Consider the following 21,698-nt stretch of genomic DNA (forward strand, 5'->3'; position numbering starts at 1 on the left):
AAAAAAGAAACATCTGCAAATATGTGCTTTACTCAGCTGAATAATTACTGATATGCTAATATCCTTTCTAGGAAATTGGCCCTAGCCTGTGTGATTAAGGGAGAGAATTGAATCCTTGGCGGCAGGGTGGCTCAGTGGTTAGCGCTGTTGTTTTGCAACGCTGGGGTCAAATCCCACCATGGACATCTACAAGGAGTTTGCATGGGTTTCCTCTGGTTTCCTCCCACACTCCGAAGACATACTGATAGGGAATTTAGATTGTGAGCCCCAATGGGGACAGTGATGATAATGTCTGTAAAGCACTGTGGAACTAATGGCGCAGTATAAGCAAAGCATAATAAATAAATAATTATGCACTCAGCTGTATTACTACACCCATAGGAGCGTAAATGCATAGCAGCAAATTTGCATTTTGTTGAAAATACAATCCGGTAAGAAAAAAAAGATATAATAAAGCACATAGTTCTCACCTTTACATTTGTTGGTTGTCTTATCCAAAATAGCTTTCGTCGAGACAATTTTTCCATATCTAGAAGAAAAAGTGAGATAGGCTTAGCTGCTCGTAAGAGTCAGATTTAGCTTTTATCAACATTGCAAACTAGAGAAACCATCATTCTTACTTCATAAATCAATAATACACATGAAAATAAGCAACTTTGTGATATATTTTTATCAGAGACATCACCTTCTTTCTCCTGGACTGATCTTTCTCTCTTAATTCACAAGTAAAACCTGTATTCACTAAAGACAAGATTTTCCCATTAATATAATAGGAGAGGAAGACTGCGGCTCATAAAATTCTATGGATAACGAGCGAGCAGCTAGAGTCAGATCAGGCACAGACGTCCTGCTCCAGGATCACCTGAAATGCCAATTCACCTTTAAAGGGAGTCTGTCACAACTTTTGACCTACCTAAAATATTAATATGGGCATACAGGTTCTAGACTGCTGAAAACAGTCCTCCCTGTGTGTCTCATATCAGATGCCTTGTTGTGGAGAAATCATCTTTTATATAAATGACCTCTTTCAGGCTCTGGAGAGGAAGATGCCTGGAAGATAACTCTGCCTCCAGAGATTATTATTATTATTATTATGAAGGAGTTACCACCAGTGTGATGGCCGCTCTCTGCTCTCCTGATCTCCCTGCAGAGCGGTGTATGATTATACCTGACACATCTGCAGGTTCCTCTCAGCTTCAGCTTCCATCTCACAGGCAGTCAGGGTTGTAATATTGTTACAATACAGCAGAGCTCAGGGGAAGAGAAAATGTGTTTGCAAGAAAACAAAGTTCATTTTTCCTGTGTTAGTTACTTGTCTCGCACTGGTAACTCCCCTTCTTGTAAAATAATCTCTGGGGGCAGAGTTATCTTCCAGGCACCATCCTCCCGAGAGTCTGGAAGAGGTCATTTACATAAAGTGATAAAAGATGATTTATCAACAACAAGGCATCTGATATGAGACATACAGGGAGGACATTTTTCAGCAGTTAATAACGTGTATGTCCATAATAATAACTTATATAGGTCAAATGTGGTGACAGATTCCCTGTAAAGGGTAATGTCATTTAAAGGGATGCTCCAAAACACAAATACATTTTCATTCTAAATGCTTAACTACATAATGCCATAATCTAATCGATTTTCTAATATACTTTAATTAAAAATGCACTATACTTTCCTACCTACACTATCTAACTGCTTTTTTTTCACTTCCTTTTTGATGACACTTGGTTTAAGAATCCCAGAGCATGTTGGGATACTCAAACAAAGCGTCATCAGGGGGCAGAGGCTGCGGTCACTGTCATAGCCTCTGCCTCCTCCCTGAAATGGAGAGTCATTGGTAACCTTCGTTTCAGGGGCTGGGCTGGTCCCTGCTCTACTAAGCATGTGTCGGTTATCAATTCTGACAGATGCTCAGAGGATTCCTGTTACTGTGCGTTGTGTGCAGTGATAGTGCGCTCTCTTGCCGACTCAGATCAGAAGTAACGAGCCAGTAACAAAGTGCACCGTCAGTGTGCGTTGTGCGTGCAAAGACCAGCGCCGCCCCCAATTCAATTCTCATCTCAGTAATGGGAAAATCTATATTCACTTAACAAAGACTTTACATATAAATTACAAATGAAAGATCAGTCCAAGAAGAGAAAGATGCAGATTCCTCTGATAATATGTATTACAAAGTTTTTATTGCCATGTGTACTATTGATTTATAAAATTAAAAATAAGGTGGCGGTTACTCTTTAAGTCAGACGAACACTCTCTATCAATCTAATATATAAAGCTCAAAGTGTGTATGTATGTGTGTATGTATGTGTGTGTGTGTGTCCGGGATAGGCATCCGCACCGTCGCAGCTACAGCCACAAAATTTGGCACAGTCACACGTCTGGACCCCGAGAGCGTCCTAGGCTATGTTGTGAGGCGAAATTTTAACCGTGCACGTTCCAATTCACCAAACAATTTTGCCCCTATCTACATACTGGGGAAAAAGTGTGTGCGCGTCAAGCCCCGCCCCTTGTTATGATGTCACAATGCCCCTATTTGCATACTGGGGAAGCAGTGTGTGCATATCAAGCCCCGCCCCTCATTATGATGTCACAATGGTTGCCATGGTGACGCTGATGTCATCAGAGGTTGCAAAACCTGCCGCCGCTCATTATGATGTCATAATGGTTGACTATGGGATGGAGGATGTGTGATGGGTATATGGGCACTGGACTATGTATGACGGGTATATGGGCACTGAACTATGGGATGGAGGATATGTATGACGGGTATATGGGCACGGGACTATGGGATGGACGATATGTATGACGGGTATATGGGCACTGGACTATGGGATGGAGGATATGTATGACGGGTATATGGGCACTCGACTATGGAATGGCGAATATGTATGATGGGTATATGGGCATGGGACTATGGGATGGAGGATGTGTGATGGGTATATGGGCACGGGATTATGGGATGGAGGATAATTATAATTTTCTATAACTAACCACAGTTAGTTACTATGCCCGGGCAGCGCCGGGCTCTTCAGCTAGTCATATATATATGGGGGCCTCGGGGAAAGAAGATCTAGCCTGTTGGATTTCCAATCGCGGTTCCATTTGTTCTCTGGGAGATAAGGTGTTGGGAGATAAAGCTGTTGGCCGTACGAGAGGTAGGTACATACTGCGTGCAAGTACATATCACATGCAGGAACATACCGCATTCAGTAATAATAAATTATGTGGTAATATTTCCCTTTTTAACCTTTACGGAATATCAGGAAATCAAAACGCATAATACAACCTAGCCCATCATCCTCCCACTCTTTAGATTAACGTCATTACATAAAACTATCCATTAACCTTCATATTTGGTACACACAGGAACATGCACAAGTCAGCAAGATTAAGTTCACATTATGATGAACTCAGACCTCTAAACAACAAATTACAAAATGTCTGCACCAAAGACAGTATTAGCCTGTTCAGGGCCTTTTTCTATCATAGGTTTACCGTGGCTAATCCTCTCCTCCTCCTACTTTGGTTTTACCCCATCCTCTACTCACCGGTTCATCCTTCTGTTATTTGTGTCAGTATATATGTATGATTGGCATTTTCCTTTATCCCTGTTTGCATTACATTATTAGTCTGATTGGTACACTACTACTCCTTTCTTCCCTGGGTGGGGGAAGGGTACAGACAAAGGGTGAATTCAGGAGCTAAGTCAAGTTATGCGGCCCTGGTGTCTTCACCATCAGAAGCAATCCAAGGAAAAGCGCGAGCTAGTGCGCCACTAGAGTTAGGGACAGGGAAGTAGCCACTGGTCTCAGAATACCCGAGAACAGAGTCGTGACAGTCCCATAAAGTCATATGTCTGAGGACATACGGCTATTATACAGGGATGAATATCTATAAGCTAGAATGAATTTAAGAATTAAAACCAGAAGGATGTATACAGACTGTGCCCTGGTACCTGCCACCATCGCACTCTAACAAGCATCTCTATTCTTCCGACAGGTATGTCCATCCACCCAGCTCTCCTGCTCTCCTGCTGTCTGTCTATGAAGGGCACACAGTGCATCACCCAGCTTTGCACATAGACTTGCCTCTGCACCTAGCATTCACATGGTATGTCCATCCACCCAGCTCTCCTGCTGTCTGTCTATGAAGGGCACACAGTGCATCACCCAGCTTTGCACATAGACTTGCCTCTGCACCTAGCATTCACATGGTATGCCTTTCAGCTAACCCCAGTGTTATTTATGACCTTGTTTACTCTGGCTTGATCATATACATCTGGTCCACTCTTAATTGTCTGGCCAAGATGAGCATAGACCACTCCTCTCTGCTTCACACCTGACTGCACTTAGTTGTACATATATTGCAGAGCACAAGTCTGCCTAAAGACTTCAGTCTGCAGTGTGATTTCCTATAAGTGTGTTCTAGAAGTGTGAAGATTAATTTAAGAATTAAAACCAGAAGGGAACTGAAGGTAACTGTACAGTCACTGTAAACAATGTTTCTGTTTGTTTTCATTTTCACCCCAATAATCCTTCACTTTCTGCTAATTCCCCTAATCCCTGCTCCTAGTAAGGAACTGTTCATCTCTTCTTCAATCCTCCCCATCCACCTCACCTCCGCCTCAAAACTGTTCCTTAACATACAATCCTCTGTCTCCAAACACAGACAGCCCCCTCATGCCCTCTCCTGCTCCCACCTGCTAACACTTTCTCTGCTCCTTCTCACTGCTGGTGATATCTCTCCAAATCCTGGTCCTCCTCACCACATTCCCACAGTCATTTCTACCTCCCATCCACGCTCTATCACAACCTTCCGTAACCTCTCCAACCTTATACCCATTCACCCAGCCCCCGCTTCCCCAGTCCCACTAACAGGAGCTCTGTGGAACGCTCGCTCTGTCTGCAACAAGCTTTCCTACATCCATGATCTTTTTGTTACTACCAAACTTTCCTTCCTCGCCATCACCGAAACCTGGCTCACCCCTTCTGACACAGCCTCTCCTGCTGCACTTTCGTATGGCGGCTTCCACCTTTCTCACACCCCCCGCCCCAGCAGCAAACATGGCGGAGGAGTTGGTTTTCTCCTGTTAGATACCTGCTCCTTCACCCCAATCCCACTGCCACCCTCTGTTACCCTCCCTTCCTTTGAGGTGCACTCTGTGCGCATCTACTCCCCCTCCAACTGGCTGTCATCTACCGCCCCCCAGGGCCAGCCACCACCTTCTTTGACCACTTCACCACCTGGTTACTTCATTTCCTTTCCGCAGACATCCCTACTATCATCATGGGCGACTTCAACATCCCCATTGACACTTCCCTCTCAGCTGCCACTAAACTTCTATCTCTCACTTCCTCCTTCGGCCTCACTCAATGGTCTTCTACATCCACCCATAAAGATGGCCACACACTGGACCTCATCTTCACCCGCCTCTGCTCCCTATCTAACCTCTCTAACTCACCTCTTCCTCTCTCTGACCACAACCTGCTCACATTCTCTTCCCTCTTCACTCCATGTCTACAATCCCCACCCCACAAACTTTCACACCCTCGCAGGAATCTTAAACACCTTGACCTACACTCATTCTCTGAATCCCTCCTCCCTCTCACAGATATAAGTTCCTTACACAATGCAGATGACGCTGCTGCTCTATATAACACCACAATAGCTGTAGCTTTGGAATCCGCTGCCCCACTTACACATACCAAAACTCGCAAAATCAACAGACAGCCCTGGCACACCAGCCTGACCAAAGAGCTGAGGCGAGCTTCCAGGGCTGCTGAGCGCAGATGGAAAAGATCCCACTCCAACGAGCACTTCATCGCATTCAAACAGTCCCTCACTACTTTCAAGACCACACTCGCCACAGCTAAACAAACCTACTTCTCATCTCTCATATCCTCCCTGTCTCACAACCCTAAACAGTTATTCAACACCTTCAATTCTCTCCTCCGCCCCCCAGCACCTCCTCCCTCCCCACTCATCTCAGCTGAAGACTTTGCCTCATTTTTCAAGCAGAAAATTGATAACATCATGGACAGTTTTGGTCAACAACCCCCAGAGCCCTTCCTCCTGACTTCCCAGCCCTCCACCTTCAAAACCAACTTCTCCACCATTACAGAAGATCGACTCTCCACTCTACTCTCAAGATCACATCTCACCACCTGTGCACTCAACCCGATCCCATCCCACTTCATACCAAACCTCACCACAGTCTTCATCCCAACCCTAACCCATCTCTTCAACCTATCACTAACAACTGGTGTTTTCCCCTCAAGCTTTAAACATGCCTCCATCACACCTATCCTCAAAAAGCCCTCTCTTGACCCATCCTCTGTATCTAGCTATCGCCCTATATCACTTCTCCCCTACGCCTCCAAGCTACTGGAACAACACGTCTACCTTGAACTGTCCTCCCATCCCTCTTCTTGCTCCCTCTTCGACCGCTTACAATCTGGCTTCCGGTCACACCACTCCACTGAAACTGCCCTTACTAAGGTCACCAATGACCTCTTAACCGCCAAGAGCAAGCGACACTACTCTGTCCTCCTCCTCCTGGACCTGTCGGCTGCCTTTGACACAGTGGACCATTCCCTATTATTACAGACCCTCTCATCCCTCGGCATCACAGACTTGGCCCTATCCTGGATCTCATCATACCTAACAGACCGGACATTCAGCGTCTCCCACTCACACACCACCTCCTCACCTCGCCCCCTATCTGTCGGAGTCCCACAAGGTTCAGTCCTTGGGCCCCTGCTGTTCTCTATTTACACCTTTTGCCTGGGACAGCTCATAGAATCTCATGGCTTTCAGTATCATCCTTACGCTGATGACACACAGATCTACATCTCTGGACCAGATATCACCTCCCTACTATACAGAATCCCTCAATGTCTGTCCACTATTTCATCCTTCTTCTCCGCTAGATTTCTGAAACTCAACATGGACAAAACAGAATTCATCATCTTTCCCCCATCTCACGTGACCCCCCCACGAACCTATCAATTACAGTAAATGACTGCCCACTCTCCCCAGTCCCACAAGCTCGCTGCCTCGGAGTAATCCTTGACGCTGATCTCTCCTTCAAACCACATATCCAAGCCCTTTCCACTTCCTGCCGACTTCAACTCAAAAATATTTCACGAATCCGTTCATTCCTCACCCAAGAATCTGCAAAAACCCTAGTCCATGCCCTCATCATCTCTCGCCTTGACTACTGCAACCTCATGCTCTGTGGCCTCCCCTCAAACACTCTCGCACCCCTCCAATCTATTCTAAACTCTGCTGCCCGACTAATCCACCTGTCCCCCCGCTATTCCCCAGCTTCTCCCCTCTGTCAATCCCTTCACTGGCTCCCAATTGCCCAGAGACTCCATTACAAAACCCTAACCATGACATACAAAGCCATCCACAACCTGACTCCTCCATACATCTGTGACCTCGTCTCCCGGTACTTTCCCGCACGCAACCTCCGATCCTCACAAGATCTCCTTCTCTACTCCCCTCTTATCTCCTCTTCCCACAATCGCATACAAGATTTCTCTCGCGCATCACCCCTACTCTGGAACTCTCTACCACAACATATCAGACTCTCACCTACCATCGAAACCTTCAAAAAGAGCCTGAAGAACCACCTCTTCCGACAAGCCTACAACCTGCAGTAACCACCGATCGACCAAACCGCTGCACGACCAGCTCTACCCTCGCCTACTGTATTATCACCCTTCCCTTGAAGATTGTGAGCCCTCGCGGGCAGGGTCCTCTCTCCTCCTGTACCAGTTATGACTTGTATTGTTTAAGATTATTGTACTTGTTTTTATGTATACTCCTCCTTACATGTAAAGCGCCATGGAATAAATGGCGCTATAACAATAAATAATAATAATAATAATAATGAAGATTTGCTCTGTAGGCACAACTGCTGTTCTGATTCATCCAAGTTGCCCTTAAATTTCGTGGATGGCCATTTATGTGAGTACTAGCTATCCTCTGCAGTGGCCTGGTGACGCACTTGAAAAAGAGGAAAGATATCTGAACAAATCAGGTTTCATTCAATACAGGCTTAAACCTGAGATTGTTAAAACCAGTAAGTTTCACCAAAAAGTGCAGCACAGGAGAAGTCCTGCAGACAAAAGTGAAAGGATGTAATAAGGGAGGATACAAGTCGTAGGTCATTGGTTGAGTGAAGAGCACAAGAGGCTTGATGAAGGTAAGATAAGAGATGTAGGACAGTTCAACGTTGTGAAATGCTTTGTAGACCTGAAGGAAAGTTTTAATTTAATTCTGCAAAATGAAGGTAACCAATATAATGAGCGACAAAGAGCAGAAGTGTTCGTATAGCAGCTAGACAGAGAGATCAATGAGGGCTGAAGAAGAGCCATCCTGTTAATGGAGTTGTCCAATTGGCATTTTTGTTTTAATTGATAGGCATCTTGCATTCAAAAATAACAAAGTCAGATGATCTTATCTGCTGCCACTCCAGCGCCTTTACTAAGTTAATATGGCTGTATCAGTGATGTCACATTGACATCGTGTAACTGCTGAAGCCAATCGCTGGGCTTTGTGGTGCTGCTGATTTGATGTCACCACTGGACACATCAACAATGACGGGGGGCAGCACTGGTGCAACGAGGACATACAATGGCTATTTTTACATACAGGAAGTCTATGGATTAAAAAAAATTAAAAACAGACAACCGCTTTAAGTGAATTGCAAGGAGTCGTGAGTTACAGTAGCAGCTGAGAAATGAAGAGGGGCTTGGATTAGTGTTATATTGTGTTTCAGTGTTCGTGGTGAGATATAGATGGATACACATAATGTTTTTTAAGTAATACATTTGGTAATTTCATAGAATTAAGTAAGAAAGGCTAGGTCTGAGTCCAGAATAATGCCACTGAAGGTATAATTCGGTGACTTCTGCAGGTGATCAGCTGTTACTGCAGGGGAAAGCTCTGCCCAGCCAATATTTTCTGTGCAGAGCTGCCTCCACTGCAGGGAAAATTTGCTACATAGCTAACATTCAAGTGAATGGCTGAAGAATACATAGACACATTGAATCACAGTAGGAACCGGTTTTTGCAACATATCCATGATCTGGGTCATCTAGGGGCATCAGTCATAAAAAAGCTAATGACATTAGTTATAAGTAGAATCTGTTACATCACAGCTGGGCAGTTCTTTGGTTGGGTTATCACAATGAAGAGCTCTATTACTTGTTCTTGCCTGTGGCATGGAGTGAAAATTATGGTCATTGGTGATTTTACTTCAAAAAATTGACCCAGAACAATTGTAAATAAAGATTTTGGACCCAGTAGTGCTGCTATATTTAAAGGAAAATAAATACATTGCTGATCACTCTATTTTCATTGATATTAGTTTTACAGGAACACATAAATCACCTCTGCAGGGTCAGATACCTCCAAGCTGCACGCATACCTCCCAACTTGGAAAGACAGGAAAAAAGGTCATATACTAAGACACACATAGCGCGCCCCCCCCCACAGCAATTTCTATCTTACGCCCTAACCTCTGTTCTTTATATGTGCCCACCCAGAAATACCACACTTAAGAACATTATGTTCCCACAGTATGGTACTACTTCATGGCCCCACACAGAACCCAACCCACAAGCACAATCAATAGAAACTCCATACTAATCGGTCTCCCTCTTCCCAAACTCTCCCCCCTCTCCAATCTGTCTTGAATGCTGCAGCCAGGATCATATTCCTCACCAACCGTTACACCAATGGCTCTAACTTGTGCCAGTCATTGCATTTGTTACCCATCCACTCCAGAGTTCAATAAAAACTTATCATTCTCACCCATAAAGCCCTCCATGGCACCACCCAATATCTCCTCCCTCGTCTCAGCCTACCACCATACCTGTTCTGCTAATGACCTAAGGTTAACATCCTCACTAATCAGAACCTCCCACTCCCATCTCCAAGACTTCTCAAGTGCTGCGCCAATTCTTTGGAATGCACTACCCAGGATAATTTGATTAATCCTCAATACCCAGTTTTAAAACGCATTTCTTCAGACTGGCCTACCGCCTCAACATATTTATTTAACTATCCCTGTGTTACCCATTCAAAATGTCCTTCATAACCAGGATCCTTGTATCTTGTTCTAAAAAGCTTTATGCATTTAATAGCCCTCTGTGTCTGTACTTTTACACATACCGGTTGGTAACCGGTTCATGCAGCATTACATGAACACCCGATCTCTTACATTATGGCTGATCATTCCTCTTGGTATCTGTTGAATTATGTGACTATTGTTATTCTGTAATGTCTTTTATTGTCTGTACAAGTCCCCCCTAAAAATGTAAAGTGCTGCAGAATATGAACACAGTACGATGCCCCCACAGTCCCTCCCACTCAGTATGATCTACCACAGTCCATAACACAGTACGATGCTCCCACAGTCCCTCCCACTCTGTATGATCTACCACAGTCTATAACACAGTACGATGCTCCCACAGTCCCTCCCACTCAGTATGATCTACCACAGTCCATAACACAGTACGATGCTCCCACAGTCCCTCCCACTCTGTATGATCTACTAGTCTATAACACAATACGATGCTCGCACAGTCCCTCCCACTCAGTATGATTTACCACAGTCCATAACACAGTACGATGCTCCCACAGTCCCTCCCACTCTGTATGATCTACCACAGTCTATAACACAGTACGATGCTCGCACAGTCCCCCCACTCAGTATGATCCCCACAGTCCATAACACAGTACGATGCTCGCACAGTCCCTCCCACTCTGTATGATCTACCATAGTCTATAACACAGTACGATGCTCGTACAGTCCCCCCCACTCAGTATGATCCCCCACAGTCCATAACATAGTATGATGCCTCCACAGTCCATAACACAGTACAATGCTCGCACAGTCCCTCCCACTCTGTATGATCTACCATAGTCTATAACACAGTACGATGCTCGTACAGTCCCCCCCACTCAGTATGATCCCCCACAGTCCATAACATAGTATGATGCCTCCATAGTCTCATAACACAGTACGATGCTCCCACAGTCCCACGCATTCAGTATGATACCCACACACAAGCATCACACTAGCCTGTAATATTCTTGATCACTACTCCTATTTTACCATTTTACCTATTTTCTCTGCTGCATTTCTATATAGCGCCTGAAAATCTTGTGATATTTTCAAGTCACATGACCCGAAGGTCCTTATAGGACATTGATGCTCTACCTAGAGGGAATGATGAAGCGAAGATCTGTTGCTCCTTGCTTCACCATTATATTCCACTTAACCTTTCTTCCTCAGGATACAGATGCAGTTGAAGTGAGGCCATCCCCCAATCTCCCAAGACGGCAGGACAGGACTCAAAATTCGGGACTGTCTAGCTGGATCCAGGACGGTTGGTAGATATGTACTTGTTATATACCTCAGATTCTTGGCACAATGATAATTAGGATAAGGTGGAATTAGACATAGGGTAACTGCAGTTAAACCTGAATTTTAACACCTCCTCATGGGCTCACAGAATTTTTCATACATTCGCTTTTTTTTTTTGGCCTTATAAACTTATCTCTAAACTGGACCCAAATAACCGTGTCTGACACCTCAGCATTCTGCATCCCATTTATTATTTTATGTTTTCATTTGTTTGCTTTCTGCTAGAAAATTCTAATTTGCTTGCCATTTTTTAGTAGTGCACGACTGAACAGCGCCACAAAGTCTTGAACATGACACATCAACTATTCCCCTTTGGACAGACAAATATTATGAAATATGATTACCTTTTGTAATGCTGGGATTATATTTACAAAGCAGACATCTACTGTCTACGCTTAAACTATGTATACATCTAAAAATGAAAAAAAATCTCTTTGGACCTGTTTGCTCCAAAGCCTACCTACGTGAGACATCTGCCTCTTACTGCCTCATTAGATAAGCTCATCCCAAATAAGGAAGGAGCAGCCGATAGAGTGACGACTGATCAGGAACCAAGAATCAAAAGGTCTTAATTCTGTGAAGTGAAGCAAAGTGCGAATGTTTATTTTCACACCTGTATTTTCCAATTCAGTTTCTCTGTTTTGCATTGAAACAGAGAAATGGCGACGATTCATAAGAAAGATTCTTCACACAGTGGATACAAACGGCACCAGAAGGACTGGGGTTTGGCATTTTACCGGGAAAACGGGGCACCAGGCTGCGCTATTTTTTGGAGTAAAATGACAGATTAGTTAATCTAACGGATCAAACAATTTGACCAATAACATGTCAAAATATATCTGCAGAAACACGTGGACTTGCGAACAGTCTTAGGCTGTGTGCACACGCTGCGGATTAGGTGCGGATTCATCCACGCGGAATTTGTAAAATCCGCAGGTGAAACCGCAGGTCAAAAGACCTGCGGTTTTACCTGCGGATTGCTCTGCGGTTTGGCCCTGCGGTTTTTCATCTCCTCAATGGAGGAGATGGCAAACCGCAGGGGAATCCGCAGAAAGAATTGACATGTCAATTCTTTCTGCGGATTGAAAACCGCAGATAATCCGCGCGGAAAATTCCGCACCGCCTGCACTGCGGTTTTTGATTCCCATAGGGAATCATTGTACTGTACACCGCAGCAAAAACTGCCGCGGGTCCGCAGCGGCCAAAACCGCTGCGGAACCGCAGCAAAATCCGCAGCGTGTGCACACAGCCTTATACACAATAATGGGTAGGTGTTCTATCCGGATAAAACATGTACAGGACAGGAAAAAAATCGACGAGTGAATGAGGCATAAAGCTTTCTAATGCTCAAAGTCTTCACTGAATAACTGGAGGCTTGGTGTATCACATAACGAGAAGAGTCACAATAATGCTAATATAACAAGAACAAATGGGACAATTATTAAATTTCCGCCTGGAAAAGATTTAAAAGAAAAAAAAAGAGATGATAAATTAGGACAAACAATGTAAAGTATAGATCAATACAGGTGAACAGATCTTGGATAACATCTACCTGATTACATTGGGTATTGTACTCATTTTTCTCAGTCTCCATTCAGTGAAATGAATCTGAGCCGACACTTGGCATTACCGGTGTGACCAGTGCCCCGGCCGGTAATGCGGACCTCGTGTGCCCTCATGCCCTGCATTGCTCAGAGCCGGGAGAGAAGTGATTACCTAGTCCTCATCATCCGCTTCCTTCTGTAATTATGTACCAACTAGTTCTATCGACTGTATTCCACTTCTTAATTATACCATACAATGCCTGCACTAAATGGCGTACGTTGCTGAACGGATCTTCACTTTATGCTTCATTTACCTGCTTCTAACTTGCTGATGAAGATGGATGTCTCGTAGATATACGACTAAGGTGTCCATGCAACACTGAGAAGCAATTATATCATTACCCGACATTACGGTGGCCAAACACATCGGCTGAATGCTGGGGTGCGCACACCTTACATGTCAGGAAGATAGTTCTATCATTGGGCTGTCATCTGTGTTACGGGAGCAAAGTCTATAGTGGCGCTTCTCCATCATAGGCCCAGTATTATGGCTAGTTACCCACAGCGATTTACACAACTTATTCATCAGAAATCTATCTGCAAAACCAAAATTTACAAAAAGTCTTAATGTATAAGGCGTCTTAACAAAGAGAAACCATCGATTAACCTCTAAACTGCATTAACATTGGATTAGTCCTTGGAAGACCGAAATGTATTCTACATGCGGCATAAGATATCCCTATGATCTGCTGAATGTGAAATCAGGAAGTGTTGCCTTTTATTTGTCTTTTCCTTCCTCTAGTGAGACAGTCACCCATACCGCTAAGAATAGCCTGGGTTGACAGCATTGCTTTCCCGCCATCTCCCTCTTCCTATTCCTGCCTCTTTCACTGCACTCCCTCCTATGACAGATAACATTTTTCTGTTGACCCCACGTTGTTTAACCCTGTCTCCGTGCATGAGATCCATACATCTGTGCAAATTGCATTTTTTTGTGTGTTTTTTACTACCCAGCAGTGAAAGGATTAACTTTAGTCTTTCCCTTCCTACAGTTACCATCCCCCACCTCCTCCCAACCATTTACTGACACCAGACAGGAAATAACTAAGCTGGGCAGATTCTGTTACAAGTGGAACTCCACAACGATGAGCCTGTACCTGCTATACTGTAATTGGATGTCTAGCCGCAGATTGGACCTCTTACGGAGAGTAATGCTAATGGTTCTATGGTTATGTAACGCACCGACAGTTTTTCAAATTTTGCAAGTTGCAGCATTAGTTTTCTTGTGTTGCCAGGTAAAATGCAATAATAGAAACAGATACTAGTGGTGAAATATAACTACCAGTCATTCATAAAATATGATCTTCTATGAACATCAGTTTACATATCTACTGGAAATGTTAAAGGGAACCTGTCACCGGGTTTGCCCCATATGAGCTATGGCCACCACCTTTCAGCCCTCATATACAGGATACTAATATGTTTGGATATGCCACCGCTCCTGCACAGGCGTACTTCTCTGCCTTAATCAGGGCAGAGCAAAGTACTACAGTGCACATGAGACGGGAAAGGTCAAAGAGCCCTGGCGCATGCAGTCTGCAGTACTTTACTCTGCCCTAGTGAAGGAAGAGAAGTACGCCTGCGCGGGAGCGTGATGCCGGAGAGTACTGTGTTGATGACATAGCACTCATCATCCACACGAAGCACAGGAGGAGGACAGCATCAAAAGAAGGGAAGCGCCGGACCAAGACCAGCGACACCCCTCGGACCTGACCGTCCCCCAGGCGAGTATAATAAAAGGAGTTTTTCTTTAGTTGCAAGACGGACCGGGGGAATATACACAGCATATTAGTATGCTGTACATGAGTGCTAAAAGGTGGTGGCCGTCTCTCATATGAGGCAAACCTGGTGTCAGGATCCCTTTAAATAATGCAGCAAATACATTACAATACCCATTTTGTACTGATTTAGAGCTTTTGCCTGCAAAATACTCCAGAACGGAATTCACAATTCTGCTGGTCTTCTAGTAAGAAAGTCAACATGCTTGCCATCTGATATACTCCAAACTACCTATCTGAACTCATTAACACCAAATTACTTCTATAAATACCAAGAACAAAATGAGGTCATGAGTTTTTCAAACAATCAAATATTTTATTAATTAACCAAGAAAATCAATATAATAAATTAAGTTAGAGTACCACAAACCAAGCAGGATAATAAAAAAGGGGGGAATTTCTACCAGGCACCTCCTGACGACCGGCGAAACGCGCGTAGGGGTCCAGGTCTCCACTTCTCATGTAAGTTCGGCACACGGGCTATATGGATATAATTTCTGTTTATTCTGCACTATTGGCACTCTTGAACTTTATAATGATCCTATATACTTGAAACACTCTGCACTAGCAGATAGTGTTCTGGGTCTTTCATTAGAGTTCCACTGATTTTTTCTATACTCCGTTTGGTCTCAGTGTTGCACGTCTTCCATGGTCCTGGCTTCATTTTATATATGGATGATTAACTGGATAAAATTGATTATTATATTTTATTAGCACTATTGCACTTTATATTTGATTATTATCCTAATTTATCAAGGATTCTTATCTGTATTCATTATATGAATAATTAAAAATTACAATTATTTGTAGCTCATTGACATGGACTGTTATGTATATACCTGGTAGAAATTCCCCCCTTTTTATTGTCCTGCTTGGGTTGTGGCAGTCTATCTTAATTTATTATATTGATTTCCTTGGTAAATTAATAAAATATTTGATTGTTTGAAAAACTCATGACCTCATTTTGTTCTTGGTATTTATAGAGGTAATTTGGTGTTATTGATCTTTGGAGTTTATTTTTTGATTTTTTTCACCTGATTTGAGGTTTCTTCGTGTTTAACTATCTGAACTCATATATGAGTGGGGGATTAGGTTTTCCTATTTGATCACTAGTGCAGACATACTGTCCTGCTCATCATTATTGGCACCCATGAAGTGTAAGTACATAATGTGGATTATTTCCTGGAAAAAAAAAGAATCAAGTGAAACAGTTTTTTGTATAGAAAACGAAGGGCGATATCACTTATGCGCTGCTGAGATGAAAAATCCTTAAAATCAAATAATTTATTGGAACAGGTTACAAGTCAATGCGTTTCAGGGTCACGCAGGGCCCCTTCATCAGGACTATCCTAGTAAGTTAGGTCTACAAATTTTTGCAATGCGCAGACGCTGGGCCTCTATGACCTTTCCCAGCGCCTGTGCACTTTGGTACTTTGCTCTGACCTCAACAGGACAGATAAGTACGTTTGCAATGCAGGGGAGCCTGTGAAGCAAGCAGGAGGGCGGCATCACAAGAAGATGGGAGGCGCTGGACCAGAACCTGTGAAACCTATCGTTCCAGATCGCCCAGAAGGAGAATAATAAAACTTATTTTTCTTCTCTTGCAGGTTGGATCAGGGGCTCATCTACATCATTATACAGTGCTGTAGATAAGCCGGGGTTATACTTGCGAGAAACTCGCACGAGTCTCACGTCTCAATACCCGGCACTGCTGCTGGCACTCTGGACCACAGTGTGCGGCTGCATGTATAGATGAGAGAGAATCTCGTGAGTTTCTCGCAAGTGTGACCCCGGCCAAAGGCAGTGGCCGTAACTCGTATCCGCCAAACCTGGTGACTGGTTCCCTTTAAATGTTTGGATTTTGTGGAAACTTCTGATGTATTTAAGAAAACAAAAAAACAATTATTTCCTCCTTCACACAAAATATTGCACAAGTAATGAATGGTAAACACTTATCAGTTGCTTGTAAGTAGCAAGCACATCTCTGACAGATTTCAGACTTTTTTTCTGCAAAAAATATTGTGCTGCACTGCTGCAGCTTTCTAATGCATTAAGACAAAATGTGCAATTGTAATTCAAGTGCAGCAGGACAGATGCCATCTACATGCTACCACTGATCAATCACTCTGAATCCTGCACTGTTGTTGGCACCTCACATCTCTCTTCCCCTACCAATTGATTTTGCATTATTCACTGACTACTACACTCATCTTTTTTACTGCTGCAGTTGTACAACACATTGATGTCCAAAGTATTTTTCCAATGTTTAAGGCTTTATATTCCTATTGCTATTGCTTTGCTGTGATGTACTTTCACTATCCTAAATAACCATGTGATGTGATAGCTGGAAGGCATTATAGTGAAACCTGCGAGGTTGTAATTGAAATCATGTGCACCTTCAGTGACTGATACAATCTTCTGCAATGTGTAAAATAGTAATGTGCAAATCAAATCAAGCTCGTTGCCGTCACCAGGAGCTGCAAATTTCATGAAATTTGACACAAATTCTATTTGTATCAAATTGACACCCTACTCTCTATTCGGGAGGTATGCACCCAGCAGAGCCTAAAGTCAGGATGGATGGCAAGGCATATGGTCCAATTGCAAACAAAAAGTATAGTGCATGATATACGTTTCTTGCAAAGGTCTTCTGTACAGGAAAACATAGTCTGCTCTTCCTAGCGTATGCTGTAAAGTTCCCATAAACCCTCATTCATCAAATGGGTGCCAGAAGAGTGTTTTTTTTCATCCCCATTTTGGTTGTTATGCTTCAATAAACCATTTGTTTTACTGATTAGGAAAAAGCAGCAGATTATGCTTTCCTATACAAACAGCCACCGCAAAAAAAACATATAGGTACTTTATGAGAGTATACGCCCGACAGTGGCCATAAACTAAGTATGTACACACCTAAAACAAACAATATGCAGACACATACCTGCCCGACAATGGATGAAACAAAACAATTCTGGCCTCCATTTGGTGAATGGGTGGCCTATGGGAACGTTACGGTATACGTCGGGAAAAGCTCCCAATGCATTCTGTTGCTAAGTGCACAGACACAGTGAGCACTTAGCCTAATACTCATTACAGTGTGAGTAGTCGGTGTAAGAGGTGAAAACATACTAATAGGCTAATCGGCTTCCTATGAAATTTGCCCTATTATATATGCGTGTATGTAATTGTCACAATTATAACATTAATCTCTAACCACCTATATTTACAGCAGTTCTGAGTTTCTGTTAAAGGAAAAATAGTCAACTGGGTCACTGGATTTACAGCAATTTAAAATAAATCATGATGACTGGTTTATTGTCTTCTAACAAAATTATGCCTAGTGTGTACCAATGTGACTGAGATAGTACGTTTACATCGTATGTCCCATATGGGACCGGGACTGATGTAAATGGTAACGATCTCTGTACATCACTGCGGAAAATGGTGGTGCTATAAAAGCAACAAGAAACAGATTTAAAAAAATACATGTCCGAATTGTATGTACCATGGGTGCAGTATGTACGCACTGCATAAACATTGTGCCCAGTGTGTGGGTGATGTATGCCCATCTTTGCATAAGATCACTATTTATTTCCTGGTGTAAACGCTACAGGATGCAAATCACCAGAGAAAACACTCACTCATACGCGTTTAAACTTGGATGTAACCATTGTAGTACATTATAATAGCTGCCATCTTAGCACACAGACAGAAATCTGTTCAACAATGTTAATAGAACAGGTACCTATGAGCACGTGTAGTAAGAAGCTCCGCTGCTGTGACCTGGAGATAACCTATACCATACTGTGAAGATATCTCCAGGTCACAGCAGCAGCTCAACATTCAGAAAGACAGTGTGGACAGGAGTGTGAGCAGCCTCTTCTTACCACAGCACTTCTATTATCTCCAGTATTAGATCAGAAAGAGAGGGCAGACATCCGTACTTGCAGCCTCTTCTTACCTCAGTACCCCCTGGCATCTCCAGTATTAGATCAGACAGACAGGGTGGACAGAAGTGTGAGCAGCTTCTTCTTACCACAGCACTTATGTTATCTCCAGTATTAGTTCAGAAAAACAGGGTGCACAGAAATATGAGTAGACTCTTCTTACCTCAGCACCCCTGATATCTCCAGTATTAGATCAGAAAAACAGGGTGCACAGAAATATGAGTAGTCTCTTACCTCAGCACCCCTGATATCTCCAGTATTAGATCAGAAAGACAGGGTGCACAGAAATATGAGTAGTCTCTTACCTCAGCACCCCTGATATCTCCAGTATTAGATCAGAAAGACAGGGTGGACAGCAGTGTGAGCAGCCTCTTATTACCTCAGCACCCCTACTATCAACAGTATTCAATGAGAAAGGCAGGGTGAAAAGTAATGTGAGCAGTCTATTCTCACAGCAGCACCCCTGGTAAGTCCAGTATTAGATCAGAAAAACAGGTTGAACAGTAGTGTGAGCAGCCTCTTATTATTTCAGCACTTCTAGTATCTCCAGAATTAGATTAGGACAGGTTGGACAGCAGTGTGAGAAGCCTCTTCTTACCTCAGCACTCGTGTTTTTTCCAGTATTAGATCAGAAACAAAGAGTGTACAGCAGTGTGAGTGGCCATTTCTTACCTCAGCAGTTGTGTTAACTCCATTATTCAATCAGAAAGTGGACAGCAGTGTAAGCAACCACTTTTTAATCCAGTACTTGTGCTAACTATAGTATTAGATCATAAAGCTAAAGGGGACAGCAGTGTGAGCAGCCTCTTCTTACCTCAACACCCTGGTATCTTCAGTATTAGACAAGAATATCCACTCTCACATGAATGTTGCATCCTACTAGTAACACATGATCATGGACCTTTTAACTCATTCTGCTTTTAACATTCTACGACAAGTTTATGTCAGTGTAGCAAGGTGGCAGACATTTTGATGTACTAGAGCAATTACTTCCATTCACAAAACGATCATTATTTAATAATTAAATGTATTAATGAATTAATATCTTAATGGAAGCTAATTAGTAAGTGCTTTCCTTTTATATCATAATTGTCATGTTTTTATGCCTCCAGACAGCCCCTTTAAGCCTGCAGAGTTTTGAAATGCTCAGAATTGTGGACGCATCTCCGGAATATAGAATAGTATACTATAGGCTGTACAAGATACGGTAAATAATGCAATGTATTTTTTTGCACAAAAAATAGTATCTTTAATCTAATCACAAAATGGGTTTGTTTATTTAAAGGGATCATGGGAAATTATCTAAAACCTTATATGGTGTAATCAACTGCAATATTTTGCCGGAAATGTAAACAAATAACTGCTCTAAATTCCTCATAGTATACCAAATTGAGTCACAGCACAGCTCGCTGATGACAGGCACAATGTGGATGCCGACATTACATACATTACATCGTCTGTGCTCACAAGTAAGGGAAATTTCATATATCTCAGGTAGCATTCCGCAAAACATGAGATGGTGGAAATAATAAAGCTGGGAAAATAGCATAATTTATTGCCTTCCATATGCAAACAAAGACTTTCTACACTTTGTAATAGTATACTCCGTGTTTTCATTTACAGGGTCAGTTCCACTGAACACTGGAGCCTAGGATATACATTCCTTCCATATGAAGAAAATATCGCAATGGGATAAAAAAAGGAGCTATCAGTTCTTAGCTAAGTATCTAAAAGTAGAAGTGGTGAAAATTGTAACAAAAAATGCAAAGAATATCCTTAAAAATATTATTCATAATTTTTTTTTTTTTAGTAACCTAGGTTATATATTCCTTCTATATGATGAAAATATTGCAATGGGAAAAAAGGAGCTAAGTATCTAAAAGTAGAAGTGGCAGAAATTGTAACAAAAAAAGATACAAATAATATTCTTAAAAATATTAATAATTTAACATTAAAAACAAAATCACACAAAAAAAAGAGTAACAAATATTAATAATACAAATATTATATAAACATATGTAGCAACTTTCATGTGGATTCTTGGGTCGTATGTACCAATTATAGAATAAAGATACAATGATGAAGAATGACAAGCTGCACATAGTGGCTGTGTCTGTAGTAAGAATAATGATCTGTGATACGCGGAGTTTGTGCCATCTGAACCTCGTCAGCGCTGCAGTTTCTTACACTACTAGCTGAATACTGGAATCAAACACTTTCCCATCTGGCCAGCTCTCCCCCTACAAACATCTTGCTTCATCCAAACAACATTCTCTTAGTCTGTGGGCGACATGTGCAGATCTCCTTGGGGCTCAGGGGATGTACACTGCATTCCTTGACTGGGGTGAAATGAGGTTACGAGGCAGAAGTTGCTCCCCCTCCGTCTCCCTCCTCTAACTCCTCCTCCTCCTCGTGATGCTGTAAATGTATAATTATGTGTGTAAATGTATGGATACATATTTCATGGAGCTACAGATTAAGAACCCATTCAGTATAAGTCGTACACCCAGACACAAATGCTCGGCCTTTCTCTTATTCAAAGCTCTACATTTTTATTAAGAATATAAGTCAGAATTTTACATGAATAATTATAGTTACAAAACATAGGTAACTAAATTAATCCTAAATAACTAGGGCAAATAAACTCTAAATATTTACAAATTTTCATCCAATCAACATTCATTTCTTGAGTTCAACATTCTTTAGTTTTTTTGTTTGTTTTTTTTACACTTTATTCATTCCTTTCCTCCAAGAGCCATAACTTTTTTATTTCAATATAGCCATAGGAGAACAGGATTTTGCAGCACAAGTTTTGAATACCCTTAAATGTATGAACTGCAATGAATGCATTGAAAATAGGGAAAAATATTCTCTGTAGTGTCGAATAGTAAAAATAAAATCCCCAATCCTACCTCTGTTGCTTGGC

At 42.4% G+C, this 21,698-nt stretch overlaps 1 protein-coding gene across 7 annotated transcripts in view; it reads right to left on the reverse strand.

Moving 5' to 3' along the window:
• The window catches only part of RBMS2 (RNA binding motif single stranded interacting protein 2), a 157,834-nt gene that overhangs the window by 39,484 nt on the left and 96,652 nt on the right, over window positions 1–21,698 (reverse strand). For all 7 annotated transcript variants that reach the window (XM_073576909.1, XM_073576913.1, XM_073576912.1 and 4 more), the window contains exon 3: window positions 471–529. In XM_073576909.1, the coding sequence (XP_073433010.1) occupies window positions 471–529 (59 nt within the window). The remainder of the gene's footprint in view (window positions 1–470; window positions 530–21,698) is intronic.

This window comes from Dendrobates tinctorius, unplaced genomic scaffold, assembly GCF_039654945.1.
Source record: "Dendrobates tinctorius isolate UK_male_01 unplaced genomic scaffold, ASM3965494v1 ptg000051l, whole genome shotgun sequence".
In the NCBI taxonomy this organism is placed as follows: Eukaryota; Metazoa; Chordata; class Amphibia; order Anura; family Dendrobatidae; genus Dendrobates; species Dendrobates tinctorius.